The sequence below is a fragment of the Excalfactoria chinensis genome, chromosome 4 (genome assembly GCF_039878825.1).
Source record: "Excalfactoria chinensis isolate bCotChi1 chromosome 4, bCotChi1.hap2, whole genome shotgun sequence".
Taxonomy (NCBI): Eukaryota; Metazoa; Chordata; class Aves; order Galliformes; family Phasianidae; genus Excalfactoria; species Excalfactoria chinensis.
This window is the reverse complement of record NC_092828.1, coordinates 20,636,143-20,662,949: the sequence shown is the minus strand read 5'-3', so window position 1 is coordinate 20,662,949 and position 26,807 is coordinate 20,636,143. Positions and strand designations below refer to the sequence as shown.

Here is a 26,807-nt window from a genome sequence, read left to right as displayed (position 1 = left end):
TTTGCCCTTTTGGTGCATTCTGAGAACATTCACTTCAGTTCTCACCTACAGTGTGAGCTTCTGCAATTACACAGACTCTTGGTAATGGACTACAAGAAAAAAAAGGAAAGTTTCCCTGGAGTCAATACTTGCAGATTTTGAACTGCCACCCCTCAAACTACATTTTTATGTTCAGGGCAAAAATAAATTAATAACATGGATGTAGGCATACGTTATTATTATTTTTATTGCTCATTAAAACGTCAGTGTATGAATCATGGCACTGCGGTGTAAAAATGCAATGTTATGGAGTGCTCTAACAGTATGAGGTCCATCATAACACGGTTTTAAACATGAAGCACGAGCCTCAGTACGGATTTCCAAATAAAAAGCAAGCCTTTGAGGTAAGTGGATTAATAATAATTAATTTATCTGGAAGTTCAATACTAAATGAATACAGAGTGGATTTGCAAGAACCAGCCATATTTAAGACATGACAGAGTGAAACGAAGCTTTCAGAAATTGAATAGAAAATTCTCTTTTTCTTTCTGACCTATACAGAGGTATTTGTTCTGCACAGTAGATGAATGTTAAACTACAACCACAATGTGTCAAAGGGTCGTGCATGAAGAAAACAGGAAAACAAAACCTTTCCTACATTTCCAGCCAGAAAACAAACAAACAAACGAGCAGACACAACTATGTGCTGAGACGTTTTAAAAGTAACAATAAAAACGATTTAAGTAAAACAAAAATCACATCTCCGGGTGATTCTCCACCGTGACAACATGCTGATGCATATTAACTCCGTCCTTGGGATTAAACTAAACTACAGCACTATTCTCTAATTCAGAAGCAAACCCAAACAACTGGATGGACAGCAGTGGATATTATTGCACTTGCAGCAGTGGAGCTTCAACTGGCCTGAAAACTACTTTCATTGTATTAAGAAACTGATCTTCTATTTAATTTTATAAACACGTAATCTTAATCAAAAGAGGCGTTGTAAAAAGAGTGGTGCCCTAATTCAAACAGCCATAACCTTCATAAAGCAGTGTAAGCATCTCTGGCACAACATGAAGCTCTCAAAATGCCTCCAACACTTACAAAAAAGTCTTAAAGAATAACATTTCCCAGAGGACCGGTGGGCAGAGTACCAACGAAAGGAAAAACAGAGAGGGGCGTTCGTTTCCCAACAAAATGATGTCCTACATCACACAGCAGATCAGAAATAAATAAAATGAAACTTAAGAGTCCAGATATAAATCCTTGGATGATACAGGCTTGCTGCAAGAGATACAGGCTTGATAAAACCAATGTCAGTGTATTTTGCCAAGCACAACGCAGTTATTATATACAGGATGTATGTTGATCAGGTAACACCAACTAAAAACACACTAATGGATGCTAAACAAAAATATGATAAAATGACATACTTATAAAAACAGATGGAAACCCCTAATGACACATAGTTACATACAATGAAGTCTAGCTCCCTGGAGTCCAATAGATCAACATCTGCAAGCATCAAACAGTAATCTGAGGTGTAAACAACATAATTAACAGAACTGAGTCAAGCTGCAGAGAAATCAGACTGTCAAAAATATCTCAAGTCCAATCATAAAACCCTCTGCAAGTGCTACCACTGCACAGCTGCAGCAAGGCAACCAGCAATTTGAAGGTTTTACACTGCCATATTTTTTTCAAAGGAGCTTCTAAAGGATGTGCTATTTACCATGGTGTTTATGAACACAACAAACATAAAGCACTTGGGTTTAGAAGCACTTATGGAAGAATCCTTGACATCTTTACAGTGCATCGTGCACACACTAGTAGGTTTCTCCTGCTTATTACATGGCATCTTGCTGTCCATAGCACTTCTATGTACTAAGAAGCTTCCTCCCCAAGAAACCTGTTAATCTGATTTGGGCAGCGCAATGCCTCTATCTCACTTTGCTACAGTAAGGCATGTACAATGAAGGTGACAACATCGTATCTCCATGGATGAACAAAAAGACCCAGTTCTTCCCTTTGTTTTTTGCTCTGCTTCTCTGTTCTGTGACAAGTGCAGATCAGTCAGCATCCAGGTGCTCTTGTCTAGTAAGCAGAGGCTTCTCATTTGTATCACCAATCTTTTTCCGCATCTCTTCCACTGCCTTCTGCAAAGCTGTTCGTTCCTGCTCGAGAGTGAGAATTGACTCCTTCAATTTGCCTTCATTAGTCAATAGAAGCTCTACTGTGGCTTCAAGGTTTTGGATCTTTCCATTAGCCACCTTTCAGAGAAAGAAGGGAGGAAAAAAGGAAATTAATATCTGACTGAATACTTTCCAAAATGAAGGAAAACTACAAAGGTAGGATCCAAGCATGAATGCAATTAGACCTGTGTATTTCAGACAGCTACTAGAGTGTTCTCTGTAACAAGAAACTTCCCTCTCTCAACTTGATTGCTTTCAATCACAATGAAGCTTAGAATATAAGGTGACATAGATCAAATCAGAAAGTTACTGAAGTTTGTAATTTACATACGGAAGAATGGCAGGTTAAGATAAGCCTCTGTATGGATCAATTGTGAGACATTTTTGACCACCCATGTTTGCTGAATTCCAAATGGTTTGCAAAGCAAAGACAACTTAGCCTGTTAGGTGTATCCCCGTTTAATCTCAGCACTGAGTCCAACAAACACTGGACTTGGAGCCAAGGGGAAGGTGAGGATTTAGTCTGATACATAAACAGACAACAAATCTTGATTCCTGCTGCTGTGCATTCCCTTCAAGATGCTGGAGATAGGGACATTCTAATTCACGTGAAACAAAATATAAGATCATTTCAATTCCTTGCGTGAGATCTGTAGCTGAGGCTTTTTGACAGAAGCAGAGATCTGTTTGGAAGTTTGATTATCATTGATTATCATTTGATTATCATTATCATTGGATAATGTTCGCAGCCAAAAGCACTGGCTGGTCTCTGCTTTCAGGAAAGTATTTCCCTTTCTGAGGGGTTCACTGCCCTTCATCTGTAACTACAGCAGGTTAACAAGTTCAGCCTTTAGGGGCAGAATATTGACAAATCATGACCCACATATTTTGGTCATATTTTTTGCTCACATTTTCAAGAGGTCATCTTTCACCACTGAAAAGGAAGGCGAATGAAGCCCAAGACAAAGGGGCTGCAACACTACAGACGGTCAAAATTCCCACTCTGATGTTGGGTGCTGAGTTGCCAGCACTGAAGTAGAGACGACCTTTGTAAAAACAACCGCTTAGGACTGCAAAGCTTTTAGGTATGGGAGCAGGGTGGAAAATCCCCTGATGCAGCTACCTATAGGACATCTCATCTTGAATCTGATCCCAAAAATCCTTTTCTCCTCTGTGCTACATTCACCAATTTCTTCATCTATGTGTCTCAAGCTTTACAAAAGTATCCTGCAGAGCAGTTCCCCTTTTGACATCTCTAGGATTCACCTTATGACCTTTAACAGTTTCAGATCTTGCATTTTAAGAATTTGCATTTTAAGAATATTTTTGTTAAGAGAGGAAATCTAGGTCTGCTCTGCGAGCTAGCCTTAGGCGTTGTACAACCTACCAATGTCTGAGAAATCTATACTCCTTTCACCTATGAATTTATGCAGTCTACGTCATTGACAATAATCAAGAGCTTTGAAACCGTTCGTAGAGCATATTATCTGGTTTTTAACCTTGAAGTCGCTTTTTTCAATCAAATTAACTACATGGTCAGAAGATTTATAACAAATATCCTGTTATAAAGCAGTCAGAAAGCTGACTTCTTGAGCAGTTAAACAAAGGAAAAGCCCTACAAAGACAAGGTGGTGTACTGCCTCTAAAAGGGCTTTGAATTGAATGGACACAGAACACATACTAGACATTATTATTTCACATATTATCTAAGTCATGTGAATAACAGCTTTTCAATAAATAAAAAAAACCAACAACCCCCCCATATTTTTGCAAGAGAGACCATATCTTTACAGAAAATATATGCCACAGATGATGCATAATTCTTGGACATTCACTTTTCCATTGCAATAGGCAGCTGTAATAAAGCAGCAACTAAAAAGTGTAAAAATGAAGTTGTAAAAGCACCGAGCATATTTTTAACTATCTCCTATAGCTATGATTTTAATTACAAGAGAAGCGAGTGCCAACTTTTCACTAATCACAAGCATGTGCTTTGTCCACTCTCCATTCTGAGAATTCTGCATTCATGCTTTACATGCTAAACCAACTAAAACCGCAAGTTGCTAAGCTTTTACGTCACTAGACCAAACACCAGTCACTTCTGTGCCCCACTGTGGGATGGTCTCTTCTGGAAAAAACTAGATAAATAAGAATGTGAATATGAATATAAATTGTACCTGCAGCTCTTCCAGGAGTTCAAAGTTCTGTTTGCGCAAGCTACTGTTTGCTTTTTCTAACTTATCCAGTCTCTGATTGTCATTCAAAGATGAATCTATAAGCTCATCCTGAAGCACGTGGTATTCAACTTCATAAGCTTGCAGCTGCTTGGCAATATCCATTTCAAATACCTGTTGCACATGAAAACATCATTAGGTGCTACACAGATCAAAACTACAGCTCATTTGATGCCTTCAGACCCACAAATCAACACATGGGTATTGAACTGCTGCATTTAAAAAAAAGGACAATTCTTGGCATTAGCATTTCCTACTATGGAGATGGCAAGATTGAGGCAAAACACTGGCACTGGATCTGGATTCAATTCAAAACTTTGGTACTGATTCAGTCCTTCCACTTATATTGAAGTTTTCAAGAAGTGCAGAGTTTATACAGCACTCCCTTTCCTAGCCTGCAAATTTTATGCATCTGAGTTTGGCATGAACTCTCATAGAAATACGCAGAATTAGATGCTACTTCCAGAAAGTGCAGTCCAAACTCTTGCGCCACACATATAAGTCTAAGAGTTTTCCTTTAGCACAGCTTCAAATGAGAACCAGCAGACACTGCTGGGCTTATTTATGGTTTACTGAGACAGTGAAAGAAGATGAAATTATCTGTCCTTACACAAGTACACTTCATTTAAAAACTACGCAGTGTCAAAGTAGATGATTATTGTTAACTATGAATCACTGACACTAGTGCTCAATGTCATACATGAGCATTAAAAAAACCTTGCATTTTAAAAGTAAATAAAGAAACTGAGGCACATGGAGCAACCTAGAGAAAAACAAAACAAAAACCAACCGTCTCCTCTGGAAGCAGTGAGAAAGCAGCTAAATGAAAAGGACAAGTGGCCAATTACAGAACACAGAAGAAACAAACCTAATGGTGATTTTAAGATGCATCTTGAAATCAGCTCAAGATCAGAAATTCATGACTTAGTATTTATTTTTAACACCTTGTGATTTATTCCTCCTAGAAATATGTTAAAATATATATATATCTTAAATATCTGAAGAAATATCAATAATTATTTCCAATTTTATTCCCTGCACTACCTACAACACATTATTTATAGTTAAATAAACCACCAGGATTATGAAATGTTCATAACATCTTATATATGCTATTCAAAATTATCCCATGTAGTTGTATAGCAGAAGAAATACAAATCAGACAGAGTTTTAATCCGGGAATTGGCTGCACATACAGAACTCTTAACTTTGTGTCTGGTCTGAGCATCTCTGGAGTAAACACACAACTGAAATTTGGAAAAAAAAAAAGCAATAAAAAGTACAATTCAGCAAGGAAACTCAGTTCCTCACATTGCCTCTACTACTTCCAGCCTTTCTGCTTTTGAGAAGGGAGGGAAATCCTTGTCATCATACCCAGAGCATCAGATCTGAAAGGGGTGAAAAATAAGGCAAGACAAAAGCTTGAATTGAAGGCAAGCTGTGACACACACGCTGAAGGCCAGGTTGCAGGAGGGGTAAGGAGCTGAATATGGACTGCAGGGCACGTCAACCTGCTTTCTTCAAAGGCAGCCCTGATCAAAGAATGAGAATGCCTCTGCCTTGTACTCACTTCTGACTGCCCGCTTTTAAATTTAGAGCAGCCAGAGATGCCTGAACAGAGCATCCTGCCACCCTCCTGCTCAGAGTCATCCGAGCACTGAGAGGCTTTGTAGAGCTGTGCACTTTGGGCTTGAAGCCTGGTAGATAACATATACTCCTGTTTACGCACTACAAATCTCCTACTTTCTTTCCCCTTTCGTTTCAGTTCACATATAGATAGTTTTAGAGCCATCTGCTAGCTTAGCAATATGCCCAGTTTGCTATTTAAAAAAACAAAAAAGGCTCAAGGGTTCCCAGTTTTTGCTGTCTTGAATCACTGTCTACAATAGGAGGCCACACTGCCACAAGTTCTTCAGGGCAACGCACAAAGCCACTGCTGCAACATACCAAGACAGCACCATAAAAGCCAGAATAGACAAAGTCAACGTAGGGAAGCCTCTATTTCTGTAAAACCCAAGGCAACATTTTTAAGTCTCTTGTAAGTCAACTTTTGCTCCTGAAATTAGATTTGGAAAGCAATATTATTTGGAGACAAATACAAACCCCGAACTCTCAATTTCATTAAACGCTTCATAAAGTGACCATAACCAATGCAGACATGTAAGAATACAGGGGTACAGTACAAGTCATACACTTCCAAAATTATTCAGTGTCTTCAGAACTACAATTACAGAATGCTTCTCAGCTGGAAGTAACACAATACACTGCTGTGAATCTCCTGCCAAGAATTTGTTAAAAAGAATGTTATTTCTTTGCATATTACTCATAGATGCAAATTATTTCATACCTGACTAATTGTCTTTTCCATCTGTACCAAACCCAAGTTGGGGAGAGTGTTTTTAATAAAATCAACAATAGTTTCCAGGTTCTCATGCTGCAGAATCAAGGGCTTGTGGCTTCCCAGGAGGCTTAACGCCACTTTAAATATAGCCTCTGATCCTTGAAGGAAAAGCATATCTGTGAAAACAAAGGAAAAAATAGAGCACTTAAGTAAGCCCATCTTTTGACAAGAATGTTAAAACAATAAAATGTCCAAGAATAACAATTACTCCTAAGGGTGATCTGAAGGCTAGATATACTCTGCTGGACACGCATGTTTATTGCTGAAGCTTTGGTTTTAGATTTCTTGCAGAGTCCCAGCTATGACTGTGAATAGCACATAATCAATTATTTAATTTGTTCAGCAAGTTTTCATCCAACAAATCCAACTCAAATTTAAGCAAATAACACAAAATAAGCCAGGCAGTCAAGTTTGGTAGTTTAACTACTTTTTGTGCATTTAGTAGCATTGTGGGCTTTTTTCTTTTGAGATGTTTGTGGGAATAAAGAAATAAACTAGAAACTGTGGAATTCACTGCTGAGTCTGCAGCTCTGAAGTTAAGTGGAACTCTGCTCTCAGTGCTATTTCAGATCCCAACAGAACAGGCAAAAACTACATCCAAATACACCACTGAAGACCTGAATCATAGGATCATCATAGAATGACAAGGTTGGGAGGGACCTACAAGATCTTCTAGTCCAACTGTCCTCCCATTACCGTAGCTACAACAAACCACTAAGCCACATCTCATAGCTCGTCCTCCTGTCACCTCCTGAACACTGCCAGGGACAATGACTCCACCACCTCCCTGGGCAGCCATTCCAGTGCCTGACCACTCTCTGAGAGAAAAAGTTCCTTCTTATGTCTAATCTAAACCTCCTCTGATGCAACTTGTGGCCATTTCCTCGAGTCCTGTTTGTTGCCTGGCCGAAGAGGCCAAGCCTCTCCTCATCACAGCCTCCCTTCAGGAAGTTGTAGAGTGCAATGAGGTCTCCCCTGAGCCTCCTCTTCTCCAGGCCAAACAATCACAGCTGCCTGAGTCACTCTTCATAAGACTTGTGCTCCAGACCCCTCACCAGTTTTGTTGCCCTTTTCTGGACACGTTTCAGGGCCTCAATGTCTTTCTTGTAGTGAGGAGCCCCAAACTGAACACAATACTCAAGATGTGGCCTCACCGGGGCACTAAAGGTCTGTTCTTTTCTGATCTGGTGGATAAAGCTACAAAATCTTAGTAAGAGGGATTTTCCAGCAGCATCAACTTTCATATGCATGTGCTTATTTTTAGTAGGTGTCTTAACCACTTACATTAATATTCTAATAGCTACAGGAATAAGTACCATGAAATCTTAGTAATACAGCTTAAGCATTAACATTGCAGGTGGCCCTGCAGTGACAGCACCCTGGCATACATTCAAGCACAATGAAGCCACAGTACATGGTGACCTTTCAATGCAACTTCCTCTCTTTTCTTTTCCTTTACAAACTTCCTATGTCTTTAAAGAGGCAAGATATAGAAGACTGCAATCAAAGCATTAGACAAGAAACAAACCCATCTGACTCCACCAATTATATGTTTACAGTATGAACAGCACTGTCCCACATCTGACTTTCCTGCTACTAGAACTCAGAATTTTTACTGGTATTACTGAAAGATTCATTATGAGACAAAGTATATAACATACGGAACAGTGCTGGTAGACACATCTTTATTATGCTTTACTTTCATTAGATTCTGTTCAGAACTGTTGAAAGCTGTACAGGTAATTAAAAAGTAAAATTCAGTTTTTCTATTTGACTCATAAACCAGCCTTCTGGTTAACGCCTTTCTTGCTCACTGCTTTTATTTGTAAGGAAAAGGAAGATAACGTAGTTTATTCTGAATTTCCTACACTCGTTTTTCTTTAGAAAGGGCTTTTCTCCTGCTCTTTCCCTTCCTTGTATTTGAAGCTAAGAATGAAGTAGCTGAGAATCACAAAGTAAGATGATGACACAACGTACTGCGTACCTTCACGATTTAAAAAAGTAAAGTAAGAAGAAAACCCACGTGATAATGGAAATGACTGCTAGCAAAATCACAGGTTCCTCTGATGTAGTAAAGAACATGAAAACACTAACTGCCATCCTTCATAGAAGTGACTTTTTTCTCTCCAAATTTATATCAGAATGAATTTTCAAACCGCTACTTTGCTCTTTCATATTTAAGATGTTGAAATAGTAACTCAGATCACTTCTCTTTCTCACTGGTTGAGAAAGAAAGTACAATTAATAACTACTCATAAACCTTGCACTCTGCCGCTACTCATTCTAGAAGTTGTATAAATTTTTTCAACTAATTCAGTGTAAAGAAGGAAAGATTGGAAAGGGATAACAGTGGAGGAATCTGCCTCAATTGTCTAATGAAATTGGAAATTATGGGAAAACGTTTTATAAGGAAAGCTGTATGATTTGACATGGAATGCCAGAAAGCAGCTAAGAAACACAAAGAGAAAACAGAGCAGAGAATAATGTGCATTTGTGATTCAGCACCTGCCCCACAAACACATGCAGTTTAACTCAAGGTGACCTGTAAGTTGTTAACGAATGTCTGTACGAGCTGAGCTGGTAATACAGAGCTGAAATCCTTCTCTCATTTAAAATAGAAAGTCCTTAACAAAGACCCATTTGTTATCCACTCCCCACACTTCCTGTTCAGTGGGCGGCCAGCCAACACCAGCACAGTGAAGGTACCAAATTAACGTCAGTGTTCAAAATTTAAGTTTTATCTCTAACCTTGGAATAAAATAAACATTACTTTTACCAAGTCTCCTCTTTTAGTAAGTAAATACGGGTATTAAAGAACACATCACTGTTGTGCTGTACTTTCATTAGATTGAGCACAGGAGAAGCGTTGAAAGTTGTAAAGATAATTAAAAAGTAAAAAGCAGTTTTTCTGTTTGACTCATGAAACACAGGGCCCAGAACTAGCTGGATCCTAATTTGCCATAATGCTTACAGCAGCCACTAATGAAGTGACAGCTTTAGCCTTTTTCAGGTTTGCAGTTGCTTGTTTCAGCCTTTAACATGGATGAAGATGAGATTTTACATTCTAGTGTAAAATAGTGTCCACCACTCTCTTTTTATATAATTTCAGTAAACACTGTTTCAACAAGGAAATTCCTACATACTTTCAGACATTAAAAACCTGCAAGTGTTGGTCATGCTGTACTTCCTCTCCAACAGTGAGACAGGTGACAGTTTCAATCACATATGCTTTTCTGTTCTTGACCTAAATTCAGTGCTACGGAGATCATGCATCTTTGCCCTCTATTCTAATGCAAAATCTTGCTTTTGAAAGCTCTAAAAGGCAGAAATCCAAATATACTAGATAAACAAGGCACTTCTATAATCTTGCAGTCAACAGTCCAACTCAAAGACTGTTACTGTCACGTGCAGTACTGCGATAGATTAACTGAAAGGTGAACTGACGACAATTTCAGTACGTGACACTTGCATACAACAATTCATTTAATTCCTAAAGATTATTATTGATGGATAGCTGTCAATGGAAGTTAACCTATCTACTTTGAACTGTTTCACAAAATAAAAACAAATAAAAATAAAAGTGAATGACAAAATAAGGCAACATTGCACTTCTGTTTTCCCTGGAGATAAGACGTTAATGTCTGGACATGTAGTCCTACTTAGAGTATATTATTCTTATCACTGATTTCTTCTAACACTACTTGTGGCAGGACCAGAAACAGGACTGCTTTGCCGTTGGCTCATCTCAGAATCAGTATTTGTCATTTGTTATTGTGGTAAATGATACTGTAACTTTCAAAGACATTAAAGTTAATCACTGTGTAGGTACATCTCTTAAGTGAGACTAAGGAAAAGGCAAATAAATTCCTACTAGAAGACAGAAAACAGAGGAGAGTTCCAATCTGTCCTGCTTATCATGGAAGATACAGCACCACATAATGCAATGAAAAAACAAAGAACAAAAAAGAAAATAAAGCACTTTCTCAATACCAATTAATCTGTGGAATGCATCCATAAGAAAACATCAAGGTGAAATCCTCCTGTGAATTTATTTAAAGAAAAAATAGATTGCTACTTCTACAGACTCCAAAAGATAGGAACAGAAGTAAATTCAGAGCCTAAACACTGTGTGCTTCATAGCATTTCCCAGTTTTTGCAAAGTAAGGAGATTATCCTTCAGGCTAGAAGTATAGGGACAACCACCAGCAGTTTAATAGCTCTATGCCTCTGCAGAGTAAATCCATGATTAAACTGCAAGGGTCATCTCTGTGTATATTTTAGAAACATAACCTTCAAAATCGTTTTCCAGTTACAGCGTTGGAGACAGTGATAATGGAATAAATGGATACACTTCTCAAACGATGCCTCTTTTCAGCTTGCAACTAAAGAAACTCTAGGCATTTGAATGGTACTGTCATGCCACTATGCTTTAACAGCAGTAAATCTAACATTCTCTCTACAGGTGATTACAGGGTGGAAAAAGGGTAGCAATGAGAATGAAATGTGGGACTGTTGGGAACTGTTGTATGCCTTTCTCTCTCCTTCTATTTTACTGCAAAACACTACATGCTTTGTAGGATTGGCTTTCTATTGATGAACAGAAGGACAAAACAGAAGTAAATACTCCTCATGGATGTCTGGAACAGGTCAGATGATGCACTGTTCCTCACAGCAGGATTCCAAATACAAGAAGTCAAGAAGAACATACTGAAATTTTACATAGAATTACCAAATACTCTTGCGACAAATCCAAGGGGAAACTGCGAGGCAAACATGGTGAGAAACCAGGGAGCAGCATAGAGGCTGGGACCAATCTCATGTTCTTCAAGGTGGTTATAGAGGTCTCGATGGTAGTCATGAAGAAGTCGGGACAGTTGATACATCTGGATCTGCATGAAGAAGAAAGACTAAAGCTAAATACGGTTTAGCAGTTGTAACAGCTAAGTCCACACTTCATTGTCTTATTTCAAACAGTGAAAGATATTTGTCAGGTGATGTTTGGACTGATACCCATGCGTAAGACCCAAGGGCGGATCACCCATGAGCCTACAACAGACTCATTTAAACCTCAATAACAACATACATCAGAATTCTTGCTGACTGTGGCTTTCATAGGTTTCCCAGTAGCTTATTTTAATTTGAAACTACTACATTTAAGATGATTCATTCTTTTTCCAGATCATCAACTTCATTTTTGCTAAATGAATTTAAAGTCAAGTCCAGACACTGACAATGCTATCTATATTGTTTCATTGTGACTTATCACCAGTATACTTGTATTAGAAAAATAGAAATTATACCTGTAGAATTGTCATGTCGGGACGATACTGTTTTCTTAACCCCACATCAAACATGAGAAACTTCAGCATTTTAAAAGCATCTTCTTCACTCATATGAAGTAGTAGAACTCCTGCTACAAAACTAAGTCCCTGGCAATATCCTACTTCCTGGTCCAGAAGGGAATAGGCCTTCAATATATTGTAGAGAGACAGCTGCCCAGCTCCCAGCTGTGCTGAAAAGTATGGATGTGTTGGAAATGTGCGTCCTGTGAACACAGTTAAGGTTATGTTAAACAATGGAAAACAACAACAAAAATCAGACTGCAGCCTTTCGCCCCAGAATGGCTCCAGTATCCATCTGTGGTGCCATTCAGAATCTGACTAAGCACGGTCCTGTGCAATCTGCTCTAGGGTACGGCACCGGACCAGATGATCACAAGAGGTCCCTTCCAACCTCAGTCACTCTGTGATACCGCAGTTCTGCAGGACCATTTAACACCCTCACTTTCACAGATATTTTTGAAAATGTTTCCAGAAGACAGTATTTTTTTTCCTAGTCTCCCCTATCAGATTTCCCCTGCTACATACCTGAACTGAGACTAAATTTGAATATGCCTTTTGTTCTAGTACTAAGTGGAGCATGTTTTTCAGTTTCTCACTTGTTAAATACCACCCCACCCCTTAGCTCCTGGAATGCTGCTGTGCTGACAGATAACATCGGAGCTCCTATTTCAATGAGACAAAGCCTGGGCAGGGTCCTTCTGCCATCTGGTAGCTGCTGCGGTCTGTTACACACCACTCCAGCTCGCAATTTCTGACCAGGTTTCCCTAGGCCAGGCCCTGTCACATAAAAACTTTGCTTCACCAGCATTCATTATCTTCCACTTGTACTGAGAACTTTCATTCCTTTGCCTCCTCTGCTGTAACGATGAGTTACTGCAGCACAGTATAAAGACAGATCTGTGCTGCCTTGCTCACACAGCAAGGTGCCTTTCGAACAAGCCACAAAGAAAAACCATATGTTGAGCAAGAACAGAAATGCTGAGAAATTCACAAAGCACTAAATGGAGGGATCAAAGTGCTAAACTCACAAGCAGATTTGTTTCTGAGTGCCCTGGCTCTAACTTACCCACAAATTTTCGCTTTTACTTAGGAGTAAACAATTTTGGTTCTGCTGAGAAGAGGCTGGAATGAACTCTGGTACCCCAATAGTGGTATCTACTACTTTATTTCTGACCTATAATAAAACAAAATATAATTTTCTACTGTGTTCAGCAAACACCCAACGATGACTACATTAATTTCCTACACTGACAGCATCTGGAGGCCTGTTTACTCTAATAAATCATTTACTGAACATAAACTTAGCATTCAGAATGTGAAATCCCCACTGATAGCAGCAGATAGGGCCAGAGAAGGAAATGGACAAACAAAGAAGAAAAGTGCCATGGAATTGCAGCTTTGCTCTTGTGCATGCAGTAAAGCAGCACAGCAACAACATAAACTGGGGCAGGGGAGTGGCTGCAGTACTTGAAATCTGCATCTCCTCATTCTCAGGAAGCAGTATTTACAGATGAAGACACATCAGTTCAACTAACTGCAAGCAATACTGCTACAGTTTAGCATCTTACTGCGTTAGCAAGACATTATGGGTTAATTTGGGAAAGCTTTTAAAATATTACAACCACAGGTAGCAAGAACATCGGCTCTTCTCTCCATGGAGATGTGTGTGCTTTCAGATGGATTCTTGAGGATCTATTTAAAAGAAACACTTCTGACAGCCTGATGAAACAGAAGCCAAAAAGCAAATTCCTTCTAGCTGCCTATCCATTTATGCTGCACAGCACTACTCTATTTCAATGTGTGCCACTAAAGCTTTCAGCTTCCTAGTTCAATCTTACTGAAATAACAGGAGCCCATCCTTCCCCCATGACTGGGCTAGCAAAGAGCTTCCCCACAGAAACAGTACTTTGCAGGAAAACAACCACGCACTGTCGCTGATTTGCACACAGACACTTGTCTGTACAAGCAGAGCCCAGGAGAGAAAGTATTTCTGTGAGAAAAAGAGCTAAGAAGTATTTGTGTGTATAACCAGACAGAAAACAGGAACAGCTTGCTGAGCCAGCCCTAGGCTGTGGTGTAATAAACCCACCCTCAGGCTGCTGTCTGTGCATCCTGCTGTCCGTTATCCCACTTCTCCCTCCTGTGTTATCTCTGGTGTGCAATGGACTCTGTTCCACTCAAGTCAACTCCCTGACTCAGCACAGAACTGTTCACAACTTACCATGGTATCTCAATGTGACAGAATCCCAACATGTTATGTTACCAGGGGGTACTGAAACCACATATGTTGAATAATAGGTACTTGCTAGCAAATAATCTGCACAAAAACGTCTATCACAAAAAACAAAAACAAGAAAAAAAAAACCCCAATGTGTCTACGTGTCCGGCATTGTGCAACCAGGGGAATTCCTACAATCTGTGTGACCAAGTCTGGAGGGAAACAACACCTGCATGCACTGCCAGTCACCTATTCCCAGCCGGCCACTTAAGGACCCCTGGAGCATAACACCCTTCCCAGTGCCACTCCTAAGCCTGGCAAATTGGCCAAATAGAGAGAAGCGAAGCTGATGCCAACAGTCACTCTCCCCACCTCAGCCTACACCAGTTGTAGCAGAACTGTGCCTGTTCTGCCTGATTTTTGTTTTGTGTGCACTAACTTCACATTTCAACTTTACCAATGTTGCAAAACGCCATCTGAAAGAGGAAGAAAATATTCTCATGTACTTTGGAAAGTTTAGTTCACCATCTAAGCTCAAGAAATCTTCTCACAGTTCAGAACAATCTGTCTGCATATAATGTTATTAAGATGTAGGTGTCCCTTCATGTTCCTGAGAATAAACGACCTCTCACCAGGCAGTTCTTCCATGTGGAAGAAAGGGTGCACGACCTTATTTGCAGCTCGAATACTAATTGAATACAGCTGTAAAGAACAAAAGTATGATGGAATAACTCCGTGTGATTCCTTAGAGAAAAGACAATGTGCATTAATCACTCGGATCAAAAAAAGCACAGATCTTCTATAACTTTTTATCATCCTATCACATTGTATTAAACTAGTTGCAGTACATAAATTTCCCAATGACAGCTTTTCCATGGTAAATTCATTTATTCAAACTTAATTATCGCTCCACGCAGCCCCTCAGACTCAAACCACAAACCCCGTAATGCAAGCCTTTGTAAACTCTATCATGTTCTGTAAGAAAAAATTACTTCATTCCTTTAATTTGAACAAGTGTTATGAACACTGCAGATCACAAAATCTCACATGCAAGTGGTGTCATCCTCATGGAAAAACACTTGATTTTTGTTGCCTTGGTTTCCAAGCCAATAAACTGAACTGAAATATCCAAAGGAGAAGAGAACAGTATTTATCTATCTATATGCATACACACACATCTCCACGACCATATATTCAAATGGATAACCTATGGATTAGCTGTAAAAACATCCGATTCAGTCATACACCAGTGAGGTGTTACTAACTTGCATCAGTTGAGTTTCTTTCAAGCACAAATACTTTTGCAAAGGTAAAGGTTAGACACGTGAACATATGAGTCAACAACTGCATAATTTTGAACAATTACTGTCACATAAGAAATCCCTTAATGACTGTTGAAGAGTTCACAGAATTCTTAACCCAGCTGCCATGTGCAGTCTGCTGCCTGGGGGCATAGATCTGCCTGAAGCCCACCTACAAGACACTTGAAATTTAAAAGCCTTGGTTCCTAATCACTCTCTACTACACTCAGTGGAGAACAGCCTGTGTGCCTCCATAGACCAGTTCACTGTCCTAAATTAGGAGCAAGTTGCTGCTTGAAGTTAGGCAGTGGGAACACCCTGCTGAGAACTGCCTTAGAAAGTGCTTTTGAGCTGTTCTTACAGCTTTAATACAAGTAAAAATACCAGCTACTATCTTATACTATACTCACTAAAAAAATTAAGCCTCTGCGTTCTTTCAAGCAAGGGTATTTAAGAGAGATAGCAAATGCTGGGTATCACAAATGAATAGCACCTGTTATTCAACAATCTGCACTTAAATCCTGACTTATCTTCTTGAGAATTTTCCACTAATCTGTGGAGTTTGCCATCAATATCTGCAATACAGATCCAGCCTCTAATTCCCACATGTTGCAAAGGCCCATTTTCCTATTGGCATCAAGTAATAGTTCTCATTTAGATCAGATTAAAAGCAATTCTTACCAACAACCTATTATTAAATGGTGAGAGTATTCTAATACATTACCTTCTTTTATTTAATTGTCTTCCAGAAATCAGAATCCACCCCCAAGCTGTACTTACCTAGGTCAATAAGTATTGCATGTTGCTGGGAAGTTAGTTGTTTAAGGAGTTCTTTATAAGGTGTGTCCTTTGGTTGTTGTTTATTTGGAAACTGATGTTTAAGATGATATTGCTCTGCTAGAAACTTCCAGATCTCCCCACGGTGGTGACGTGGTATTCCTGAGAAGAAAGTCATTAAAGTTGTAATTTTCACTCATACCGAGGGTTCAGCTACTGCTGAGCTAACAGGATTGAGGAACTCAAGCAAGCAGATCCCTATCTGCTAGATCCCTATCTGCTGCCGCCAGAAGACCATAGATCAAACTACTGTTGTTCTTGTACTTCCTTCACAAACTGAAACAACCAGCAGTGTAACAGGAGAGCTGCCTGAAGTCTAAGGTTAGCACTTGTATCCAGCCTAGAACGACTAAAGGAGGCAGCAAAAACTGTAGTACTGCTCTCTGAAAAGCTAGATGCTCATCACCCATTTTCCACGCTAAAGCACATGATAAAGCTTTGCAGTAGAAGCAATTAACATTTTCTCAATAAAACACTGACGCTGCCGTTGGCAGTAAATATTAGGAAGTTAGGAGGCACACATGCTGCCTATTTGCATTGCTTACTCTAGTTATTTTTAACAACTTTCATCTAAAATAGAACTTGCTAAATTGAATTTAAATGCATTTTTCATTTTTTCTTATATATGAAATTTGACAATACTTGGCACTAAAACCATGGTTTTGCTACAGTCAGGATATACAGAGATGTTAGTAGCATTAAAAGCCATGGGTGACTCACCCACCTGCTGGCTACTTGAATCTATTAATAACAATCCATTAAATCCATCTGTCTACTTATTTGTGTTGCATCACTCCAAGTTTTTAAAGCACTGGTTAGAACACCAACACAGGCCAGAATCATCAAGCTATCAACAGAAACCGAATTTTTCTCATGTTCACTTATCAACTGGACAGACTCCTCTATCAATATGAAATGAAGAATAACTGTGGCTGTGAAGCCACATGAGCTATGAGCTGTGGTAAAAAGCAGTTCTAGAGAGACAGCAACATCCACTGTTTGTATGTACATGTACTACCTCAGCTGGAACAGAAGATTTCCAGCTAACAGCGCAGACAGCTTCTTCAGCTCTTTACATAGTCGTGTACTTGGCAGTATCTAGGCTTACTTCTTTATTTACAACTTTCTATTTACAAAATTGGGTTGCAACTACTGCAATACGCAGAGATACTCTGCAACTCTCATGTAAGAAAAGTTTTCACTAAAACAACAACAACCAATACCAATATTAACACCAGTAACACAAGCGTAGCTAATGCTGCAAGGGAACAGTGCATAACAACATGCGCATGTGTAACCATGAAGATACTGAACATTATTACTCGTGCAGTCAGCAGCCCGAGAAACATCTCTAGTAAGGACCTGTTTAGCAGGAGTGGTTAAGAAGTCACCCTATTCCTTTTCAGTTTGCATGCATTTCAGAAACACAAAATAACAAACAGTGCTTACCTTGCCCAACAGCAGAGTGTATTTTTTCCACATCAAATTTAATCTTTGACCTTCCGGGCGTACTCAACATTTTTTCCCAAATCAAGGTTACCTCTTTCAAGCACGGTGTGATTTCTTCATAGTCAAGCTTCAGACGTCTGTTCTGCAAATTATTTTCTGAGGCTGGAAAACAATATCATAAGTGCACCGATTAACACTGTTTAATACTTGTAAAATTGATTAATTTACTTAGAACTTCATCAAAAGTTACTGTGCAATCTACCTAAAATTAGGCCTCTTAATTGTCAAAATTGGTGCGGTTGTGCCGTGGGTTGGTGTTTGGGTTTTTGTTTGTTTGTTTGTTACGGTGTTACATGCAACTATGTGCATTAACAGTGTTTGACAAGTTAAATGAAGCAATGAAACTCCTTACAGCTCGTCAGCTCTCGGTGCTCACTGCAGCACAATAATCTGTTTTGCAAGTATTGTTTCACTTGATGCACTGTTCATTCAGCAGCTACCTAGGACATGTTCCTTACTCCAAAGCGGCCACTGCACACCTGGGGCCTCCGTGTTTGCCAATGCTTGCCTCATTCATTCACTAGCTAGCTTCAGATACGTTCATCTTAGTGTATTTCCGATAGTTTTGCAAATGGGCAGGAAACAAATAAAGAAATAAAAAAAAATCAGAACATCTGATTAAACTTATTGAAGTTTGGATGGATATCAGTGTCTTGCAGTTGCCATGAACATGACTGGTAGTGGTAGATTCAGATAACCTGAAGACAAAAGAACTTTCAAAAAAGTTCAGGAGTATAGATATATAAAACAAAGGAAATGTGTTTCCAGACACAAAATCCCATAAAAATGCACGATACAGAACAACATGATAAAGTCCCATTTCTGATATCCTGCTCTAAATCGAAGGAGTTATATAAATCACTGCTCTCAGTATCTCTTTCTCTCTCCAAATGTTTTTCATGGCACTTACCACTGTGTATTTGGCTTGCATGGACATGCTTTGCTGTAACAGCAATTATGTATAAAATATACAAATGTGCCTGACACCTTTGGAGTATGTAGGAAATTCAGGTAATCAGGTGTCCTTCAGATATCAGGACCCAGATAGGAGAGTTATACTACCAGCAGCAAATAGCTTACAGACAGGTAAATGCTTTGGGGAACTATATGCAACATCCAAAGAAAGCATTTCCTTCTTACAGCTAGAAGTCTCAGCCTCAGTTTAAAAAAGGATTTTATAGTTGGTATATCAAACTTCTCACTCTGCCTGAACCTTTTTCTACATATTTCTTCTTTGTGGAAAACAATCCATCTCCAAATGTACACAAAGCTAAATAAGAATTGCCATTTTCATGCCAGTTCCCCACCCCTGGGGGATCCAGGTAACTACTCCCTTCCTGAACTTCCAGAATAAACCAAACAAACATTACTGTCCTCTTCATTCACAAGGAGCAGCTCTCAGAGACAATCACTGGTGATTCTGTATGCAGCTCTATAATAAATCCAGTGTTCTTAATGAGCTCCCTTTTGAATTTAAATGTCAAACTCGCCACCATGATAAGACTTGTTGCAGAGATGCACTTGGCCACGGGAAAAAAATGGGTTAAGAACCACTCCAAGTTTCACACACTCCTATTTATCACATTTGACTAATCTAAGTTATTACTACTGCATACAAAGCTTGCTTGCACGGTGCCTGTACTACTGCATGCACCGATAGGCTGAAGTCTGCAGCCAGATCCTTAAGAACTTCAGAACTGGCTAAGCAGAACTTTGCAGTGATCAATACTTTAAAAAAGGCTTATAGATGCAAGTGTAAAAATAATTCAGTTCACGACATTGATTGTACTAAACTCCTTATCATCACTTCCACACACCAGACTGGAGTACTTCGACCACTGTAAAACTAAAAAGGGTAGCAATTAAGATGCAGTGAACAAATTAAAAGGGTAAACGCTAAGAAAAAAAGAAAAGTAAATCATTGCCTTTTGTAACAAAAGTTGAGGAAGATACTGCTGAACTTTTTCAACTTTATATGTCTAAAACACTTCACTGAGGTTTGGCTCAAACGCTGGGAAGGCCACAATGCAAAACCTTGTACTTCAGTAGCACACAATGAAGAGCTTCACCAACCTTGTAACTTCTGGTTTTCTTTCTCCATTCTGAGGAGCAGTATTTGCTGAATAATGGCTTTCTTCCACAGTTCGCGAAGCTCACGGGACGTTCGTTTTCTTTCTTCCTTCACTGGACCAAAGGGGCCATCTTCACACACTGGTTCCAAAGGAGATCTGGGTGGAAGTTCTCCCAGCTCAGTGTAATCTTGAAAAGAGAGAAGTTTTTATGAACTACTTAGACTTCATGAGTGGGTGAACAAAGGGACACATCTCTAAAGACTGCATGTATATCTATATATACATATCACACGTACACTCCTTTGTGTGTATATGTATACACATACATATATAGAAGGCAGCAATACCTACCAAAGCATGGTTTCTCAAATGACAGTTTCAAGCAGATTACTTGATTAAGAAAGCCTAACCTTGGACAAACAACCCAATAACCTGATAAAAACTGCACTGTACATGGCTTACTAATTACAGCATTACAAAGACAGACCTAAAAGAAAAAAGGCACATCTGAGAAACTGCAGAAATGCAACCTACATTTGAAACCCAGCCTGGTCCAAGTAGCATATCACACTAAATAGAACTCACTTAATTTAAGAAATTATCTCTAAACTGTATTTGACAAAGAAACCCCACACCCATAGCTGCACAAACACACCAACTAAGGCCATACAATGGGATAATTACCTGCTCTTAAAGTAAACACACAGAAAGGGAGACAAACAACTAAGATACCTATGCTCTTGTTTCTCATTTTTAAACACATCGTAACTTTGTGCACTTTTTCTTCTGGCTTCAACTGATCTACCACAAAATGATTCTTTTTGTCAGGCATGCAAGGTAATTCTAAAGAGACTGAAAAGGACAATTAAATAAACCTCATGCAAACTGATAAAGCATTTCTTTTCAGGGAACAATGTTTTTTCATCAAGTTATCAACGTATGAAACATAAGTTCCCATTCTTTGCTTTCTTAACACCTTCTATAGTCACTTCATGTTATCATTATTTTACACAGATTCTCTGAAGACTCGATAGTCTAAATTCAGAAGAAAACTACTTCAGAAGCCCCCTCACTTCTTTCTACTCAACTCCAAATGGTAACATAGCCACAGCACCTCTTCCCCAGCCAAACTGAATGTCTGAGGAGTATCTCCCTACCACATCCAAGAAAAAGTTCTAAAATCCAGGTAACTAAAATCCCATTGCCCAGACTGCCAAGACAAGAGCAAGTACATCTGTTCATGCCCTTGCAACAATTATTTTGTATGGTAGCTCCATGATCCATTTCTTTATCATGGTCTAGCATAGCAATAAATTTCATATTGAACACAATATACATGCAAAACATCCTATCTCTACAAACTAACATAACAGGAAGGTTTTTACCCCTTTAAATTCTGCTCAGAAAGCTGCCTTGTGTCGACTCACACAGTTCATGTGCAGTTATTCATTTCTTGTGTTCAAAGGCACAACTGAACTCAGACAGCTAAACATGAAATGCTCACAGCTGTTGGTTTCTGCTTTTCTGTTTTGCCACTGTCAGTCTTTTCCTCTTGAAGAGTCAGAGAGGAATAGGGTGGATCCAAATGCCACCTGTCTTCTTATACAACACTTATCTTTGTGTTACCACAAAATTCAAGCACTATACTTATAAAAAGAAATGCAACCTCTTTGGCTAGTAGGCACAATTTAAAAGTTTACAAACTCAGATTTTGGATAAAAGTGTGGATATCCAGGCTTTGGGTATCTACAGCATTTCAGAGAACACTGAACTTCATGGGATGGTAAATTAAGCAAATGACAAATATCCTACAGTTTACATGGCAATGTTTTATAAAGTAGGAAATGCTGACACGGATGCACTCAGAAATACAGCTGGTTATTAAAAACATCAATACAATGAAGAAATTATATCAGATCATTTAAAATAAACTGGGAAACCTTTGATTATGTTTTTCACGGGTAAATGAAAAGACACCCCCTAGACAAAGATTTGCAACTATAGAAGAGGTTTAGGTAAGTGAGCAGGTAGAGAAGGAGCAGTCACTCAAATTGTGCTGGCAATTAAAGGAAACTTATTCTGATTTGATTCTTGCTTTTGACGTACACAGTGTACTACTAGTAATGTCCTGAACATTCTTTTCTACAATGACTATATATGGTATATTTTGCCCCATTTTTAATGTACTTTTAACACCACAAGGGAAAGGCTCTTAAGAACAATTCTGTCAGAACTGGCTTCACTTGTTTTAGCAGACACGGATCTTGGGGGAAGAAAAAAAGAAAAAATAAAGAAAAAAAAAAAAAAGACATTCAATCCATTAGGAAAGTCTTTCATTTTCTTTAATAATGCATTATATGCACCAAGTAACATCAACTTAAGAAAGAGCAATTCACAAAAATGATCACCAAATGTGAACATAAGAAGTATCCACTTCATGCTGTAGTCTATTCACTTCTTGTTACGTTTTCAGATTAGCCAACATAAGATGCACACACATCTTGGGGGAAACAAATCTCTTCCCACTAACTCATCCTTTCAGGGATTTATCGGTCTTTTAGAGTCAAACATTCATTCTGGTTTTAAGTACTTGTACGTGCATGTAAATGTCAGAAGGTACCAGAATACCTGCAGAGTCATCTTATGGTTAACCACCTATAAAAAAATAAAAGAAATAGGCTGCCAAAGACATGAAGACTTCATTTTTCCTGTTCTTAGTGTACACCTAATTTCTCAATGCAAATTTTGTTGACTGGTTTTCAAGGACCAACTTAAAAATTCATCTCCTGCTTCACAGGCTGTGTTATTCAGTCCTAGCCCTCCAGCAATCAAACCTTACCACGGCAACACCTGCATTACTACAGACCATTTATCTCTTGGGAGAACAGCCCTCCTTCCATTTAAGATGAAGATTCTCATCGATTACTAAAAACTCATGATGCTAAAAGAAATGTAGCTCACAGAGGTTAAGGCTATAAAAGCAAAAACAAAACAAAAAAAGACAGCGGAAAGGTTATAAAATTCTATAGGCTGAACTATTATCATTGTCAATCCTACCTCTAATTCCTCCGTGGAAGAGTTCTAAGCTTGGTTTCGACTTTCAAATGGCAGCTCCTTTTCTAGCTTTTTTTTTTTTTTTTTTCTTCCCCCCCTTTCTCTTACAGACATTTAACAGAAAGTCTAAAGTCTACACTGATAAAATGCGACACAGTCACAACCTGCTTTTCTTCCCACCACCGTACTACATGCACCAGGATGTACAGAAACCAAAATAAACCTGCTTAACGGCTCAGGTAGCTTGGTAAGTTTGCAGAGTTACGTCAGCTGTTTGACTGGCAAAGGTGGGGAGACTGCATGTTCAGGTAACCCCTTAAAGCAAAGTATAAAAACAGACATTTGGTAAGTCAACACTAATCCGTGTCCAGGAATACATAACAGTGACTGACAAATACGCCATGCAACTTTCATGTCCTGAACAGACTGGAGTAGATATTACTGTAACAAGAAGCCAAGTATTTCATTAATATATACAAGTGATCTGCAGGAAAGCAGGGAAAGCAAAGGTAAGTAGTAGAACAACTGAACTAAACGTAACTGAACAAAGCTGGGAGCACACATTCCTCTGAACTAAAGTGCCACGTGTTTTGAAACCTGCACGTGGTTTTTAGCTTGTGAGATTAATAAGTACACTTCAGGAGGATTTCAGCACATCAGCACATGCTGAAAAACTACTTCCCTCTTCATCTGCCAATCTCAACAGCATTTGTTGACTCCTATTCCACATCTGACCTGTACCCTTTTCAAATATGTTACACCCCTCACTGGTCATGAAAGTGTATAAATGAACTAGCACATGCACACGTACCTCAGACTGGTACTGTTAGGATGCTCCCACCTTCTCTGACACTCAAGAAAGAACAAGCTGAGAGCAAGCCCATAGTAAGAACGAGCCGAGATGGCATTTATACAGATCGATTTATTTGTACCCAGCTCTTTGGCTTTGTGTGACGGCTTCAGTCATAAGTATCCCTACACTCCAAAAGGACCAACACATTTATTACACACTACTACCACTCGAAAACTATACACAAAACAAAGTGGAAAAGATCATAAGAAACCATCAAAACGTACTGCTGCCAAGGAGTACACACTAAGCAAAGTTCATAAATGAAAAGCTGGTGAATGACTGCAGTAGTCATTAAAGTAGCCAATATTTGATTACTTGGGTAGTGATATGAACAGGAAATTCCATTAGCTCCAGCACCACAACAAATATAAATGAATATTTTCTCCTTCTGTTAGGAGGGCATTAAAGTATTCCAGCCACAATTAATCAAAATATTGTCTTAAACATTATTTTTATGAAAAGTAATTTCTAATTGAGTAGAATAACTTTAATTGACCGTTCCTCATTCAACCAATCACAGCCTTAAACAAGGCTTTGCAAATCTGGTGGGGGGGGGGAAGAAAACCTGCTAAGATGAACCACAAAAAGTCAAAAACAATATAAGAGACAAAAAAACGTTCCTTCAGAAGTACTTGGTACATAACCAACTTCAAATTTCAAAGATGAATTCTGTCATCTCTGTCATTTGGGGTTGGGTTGAGTTGGGTTTGTTCAGCCTGGAGAAGAGAAGGTTGCGGGGTGACCTCATTGCAGCCTTTCAATACCTGAAGGGAACTTACTCCCAGGAGGGGAGTAAACTCTTCGAAAGGGCTGATAATAGCAGGACTAGGGGAAATGGTTTTAAGTTAAAAGAGGGAAGATTTAGGTTGGATGTTAGGGGGAAGTTCTTTACTAGGAGAGTGGTTAGGTCCTGGAACAGGCTGCCCAGGGAGGTTATGGATGCCCCGTCCTTGGGGGTGTTCAAGACCAGGTTGGACAGGGCTCTGGGCAACCTGATCTAGTAAAGGTGTATGTTTGGTGGCCCTGCTAGGCAGGGGGGTTGGAACTACATGATCCTTGAGGTCCCTTCCAACCCGGGTCATTCTGTGATTCTGTGATTTTGATTAGAAGCTGGAACACTTCACATGGAAAAATGCTTTACTTAGGCTTAGTTTTATTTTTGTAGGAAATTAATAGAGAAGAGGTTCAAACATAACGTATTAGCGCCCATTTCACTATGGAGTTCTTCGCGTGGCTTTCTGAATGTGCTGCTTACCAACCACATACTCTCTCCAGGACTTAAAAAGTCTGACATGATACAGTGAGAACGTGCATGGAATAATTCCACGTAAACATGTAATTTTCTGCCCTAGACTCTTTTTCTTTGTTTCATTTTGAACATCAGAAATTTCGGGTCAATAAACAAACAAGAGAATACTCACAATCATTCAAGTGGCATGACCAGATCCTTTTGTTACTAAAAAAACTTCAGATGTAGAATCACAAGAACAAACAAGCTCTTCTACTCTCATATGTAACTTCAAGGAATGGCCAAATGAGGAATTCTTGAATATTTGTGTACTTCAGTACAGTTGGTTAACATCAGTTTTTACTGATGCTTTAAAGATGCAGTTTAAAGACAGGATTTGGTAGGTCAGGTTGGCAATTGGAGCTGATGGTCTTGAAGGTCTTTTCCAACCTAAACGATCTTTGCCACAGGATGTAATTTGTTAGAAGGACTCCATGTGTAAATATGAGTATCTGTGTTCAAGCAGGGCAAGGAGATATAAATGTATAATTTGAAATGTTTAAGACGATGAGCAGGAGAGCAAAAGTGAATTTATATACAGAATAGAGGAGAAAATAATTTAGAAAAAGAGGCTGATCAAAGTCTGTTTTCAAAAGAAATAGGTACTGTCACAGATGTAATTGATTCTGTTAGCAAACTACGCTCCTCCTTTTCTCTCTCCTGCTTCACAGGATACAAATAAATAAGAAATACCAGAGTGCAAGATGCAGAGCTTGCCTTAAGCTGACAGTGAGTGAAATGCTGCCCCCAAGTGCTCCACACTGCCCACAGCAGCACAGCTACTCAGCTACTCACCTCCTCATTCTCCAGCCCAGCCTGGGCTCTATACTCAGCAGCTTTCCATAAACCACATTTTTTTTTTGAAAGTACTGAAGAAAAATTTTACTCAACAGAAACATTACTGTCCTGAAAATGTATTTTAGACCTTTTTCCAACTATAAGTTTTATATATATATAGGTCTTATACTATGGCCGTAGAGATCAGAAGACAGAGCTTACAGAGCTCCAGCAGTGAAACTGAAGTTCCAGCGAGTCAGAAACCATTATCTGGAGCCAGAAAGTTCTATGGGACACTTCTGATCCCAGTGTGTTATGTGGCATGTGCCAAGCTCACATAAGGTGAGATGCGTAAAATGATGCACCTGCATGCTCACGTGCAGTGATTTTTTTCCCTGTTCTGTGCTCCTTTACAGCTACGGATATTCAAGAAAGAAAAAAGGTACAGTGAATAATCATTGCTAGCATGGTAAGGAATTACAGAAGAAAGCAGCACAATGTGAGGTCAAATCCAGTCTGATATGAAGTGAATGCTATAGGACTCAACTGAAGTCATGAAAGAAACTGAATTCATTCTTCTGGAGCTGGATTTTTCTGGTCCTTGATTTCACACTTAGCGTGGCAAGATGAAACAGAAGGATCACATTTTATTGAAAGTAATACTTGGTGATGCTTTCACGCCCCCCCAAACACATTAAAACAGTAGGTTTAGAAAATAATTTCTTCCCTGGGTCATTAACTTTGCAC

General features: G+C 39.0%; 1 protein-coding gene across 10 annotated transcripts in view; it reads right to left on the bottom strand.

The window, feature by feature from the left end:
* Positions 1-207: 207 nt before the first annotated feature.
* The window catches only part of TBC1D1 (TBC1 domain family member 1), a 93,413-nt gene continuing 66,813 nt past the window's right edge, over positions 208-26,807 (bottom strand). For all 10 annotated transcript variants that reach the window (XM_072334781.1, XM_072334778.1, XM_072334783.1 and 7 more), the window contains 8 exons: positions 20,090-20,275; positions 17,957-18,118; positions 16,451-16,609; positions 12,110-12,354; positions 11,539-11,698; positions 6,756-6,925; positions 4,352-4,522; positions 208-2,252 (listed from right to left, as the gene is read on the bottom strand). In XM_072334781.1, coding sequence (XP_072190882.1) covers positions 2,052-2,252; positions 4,352-4,522; positions 6,756-6,925; positions 11,539-11,698; positions 12,110-12,354; positions 16,451-16,609; positions 17,957-18,118; positions 20,090-20,275 — 1,454 coding nt within the window. In that variant the 3' untranslated portion in view covers positions 208-2,051. The remainder of the gene's footprint in view (positions 2,253-4,351; positions 4,523-6,755; positions 6,926-11,538; positions 11,699-12,109; positions 12,355-16,450; positions 16,610-17,956; positions 18,119-20,089; positions 20,276-26,807) is intronic.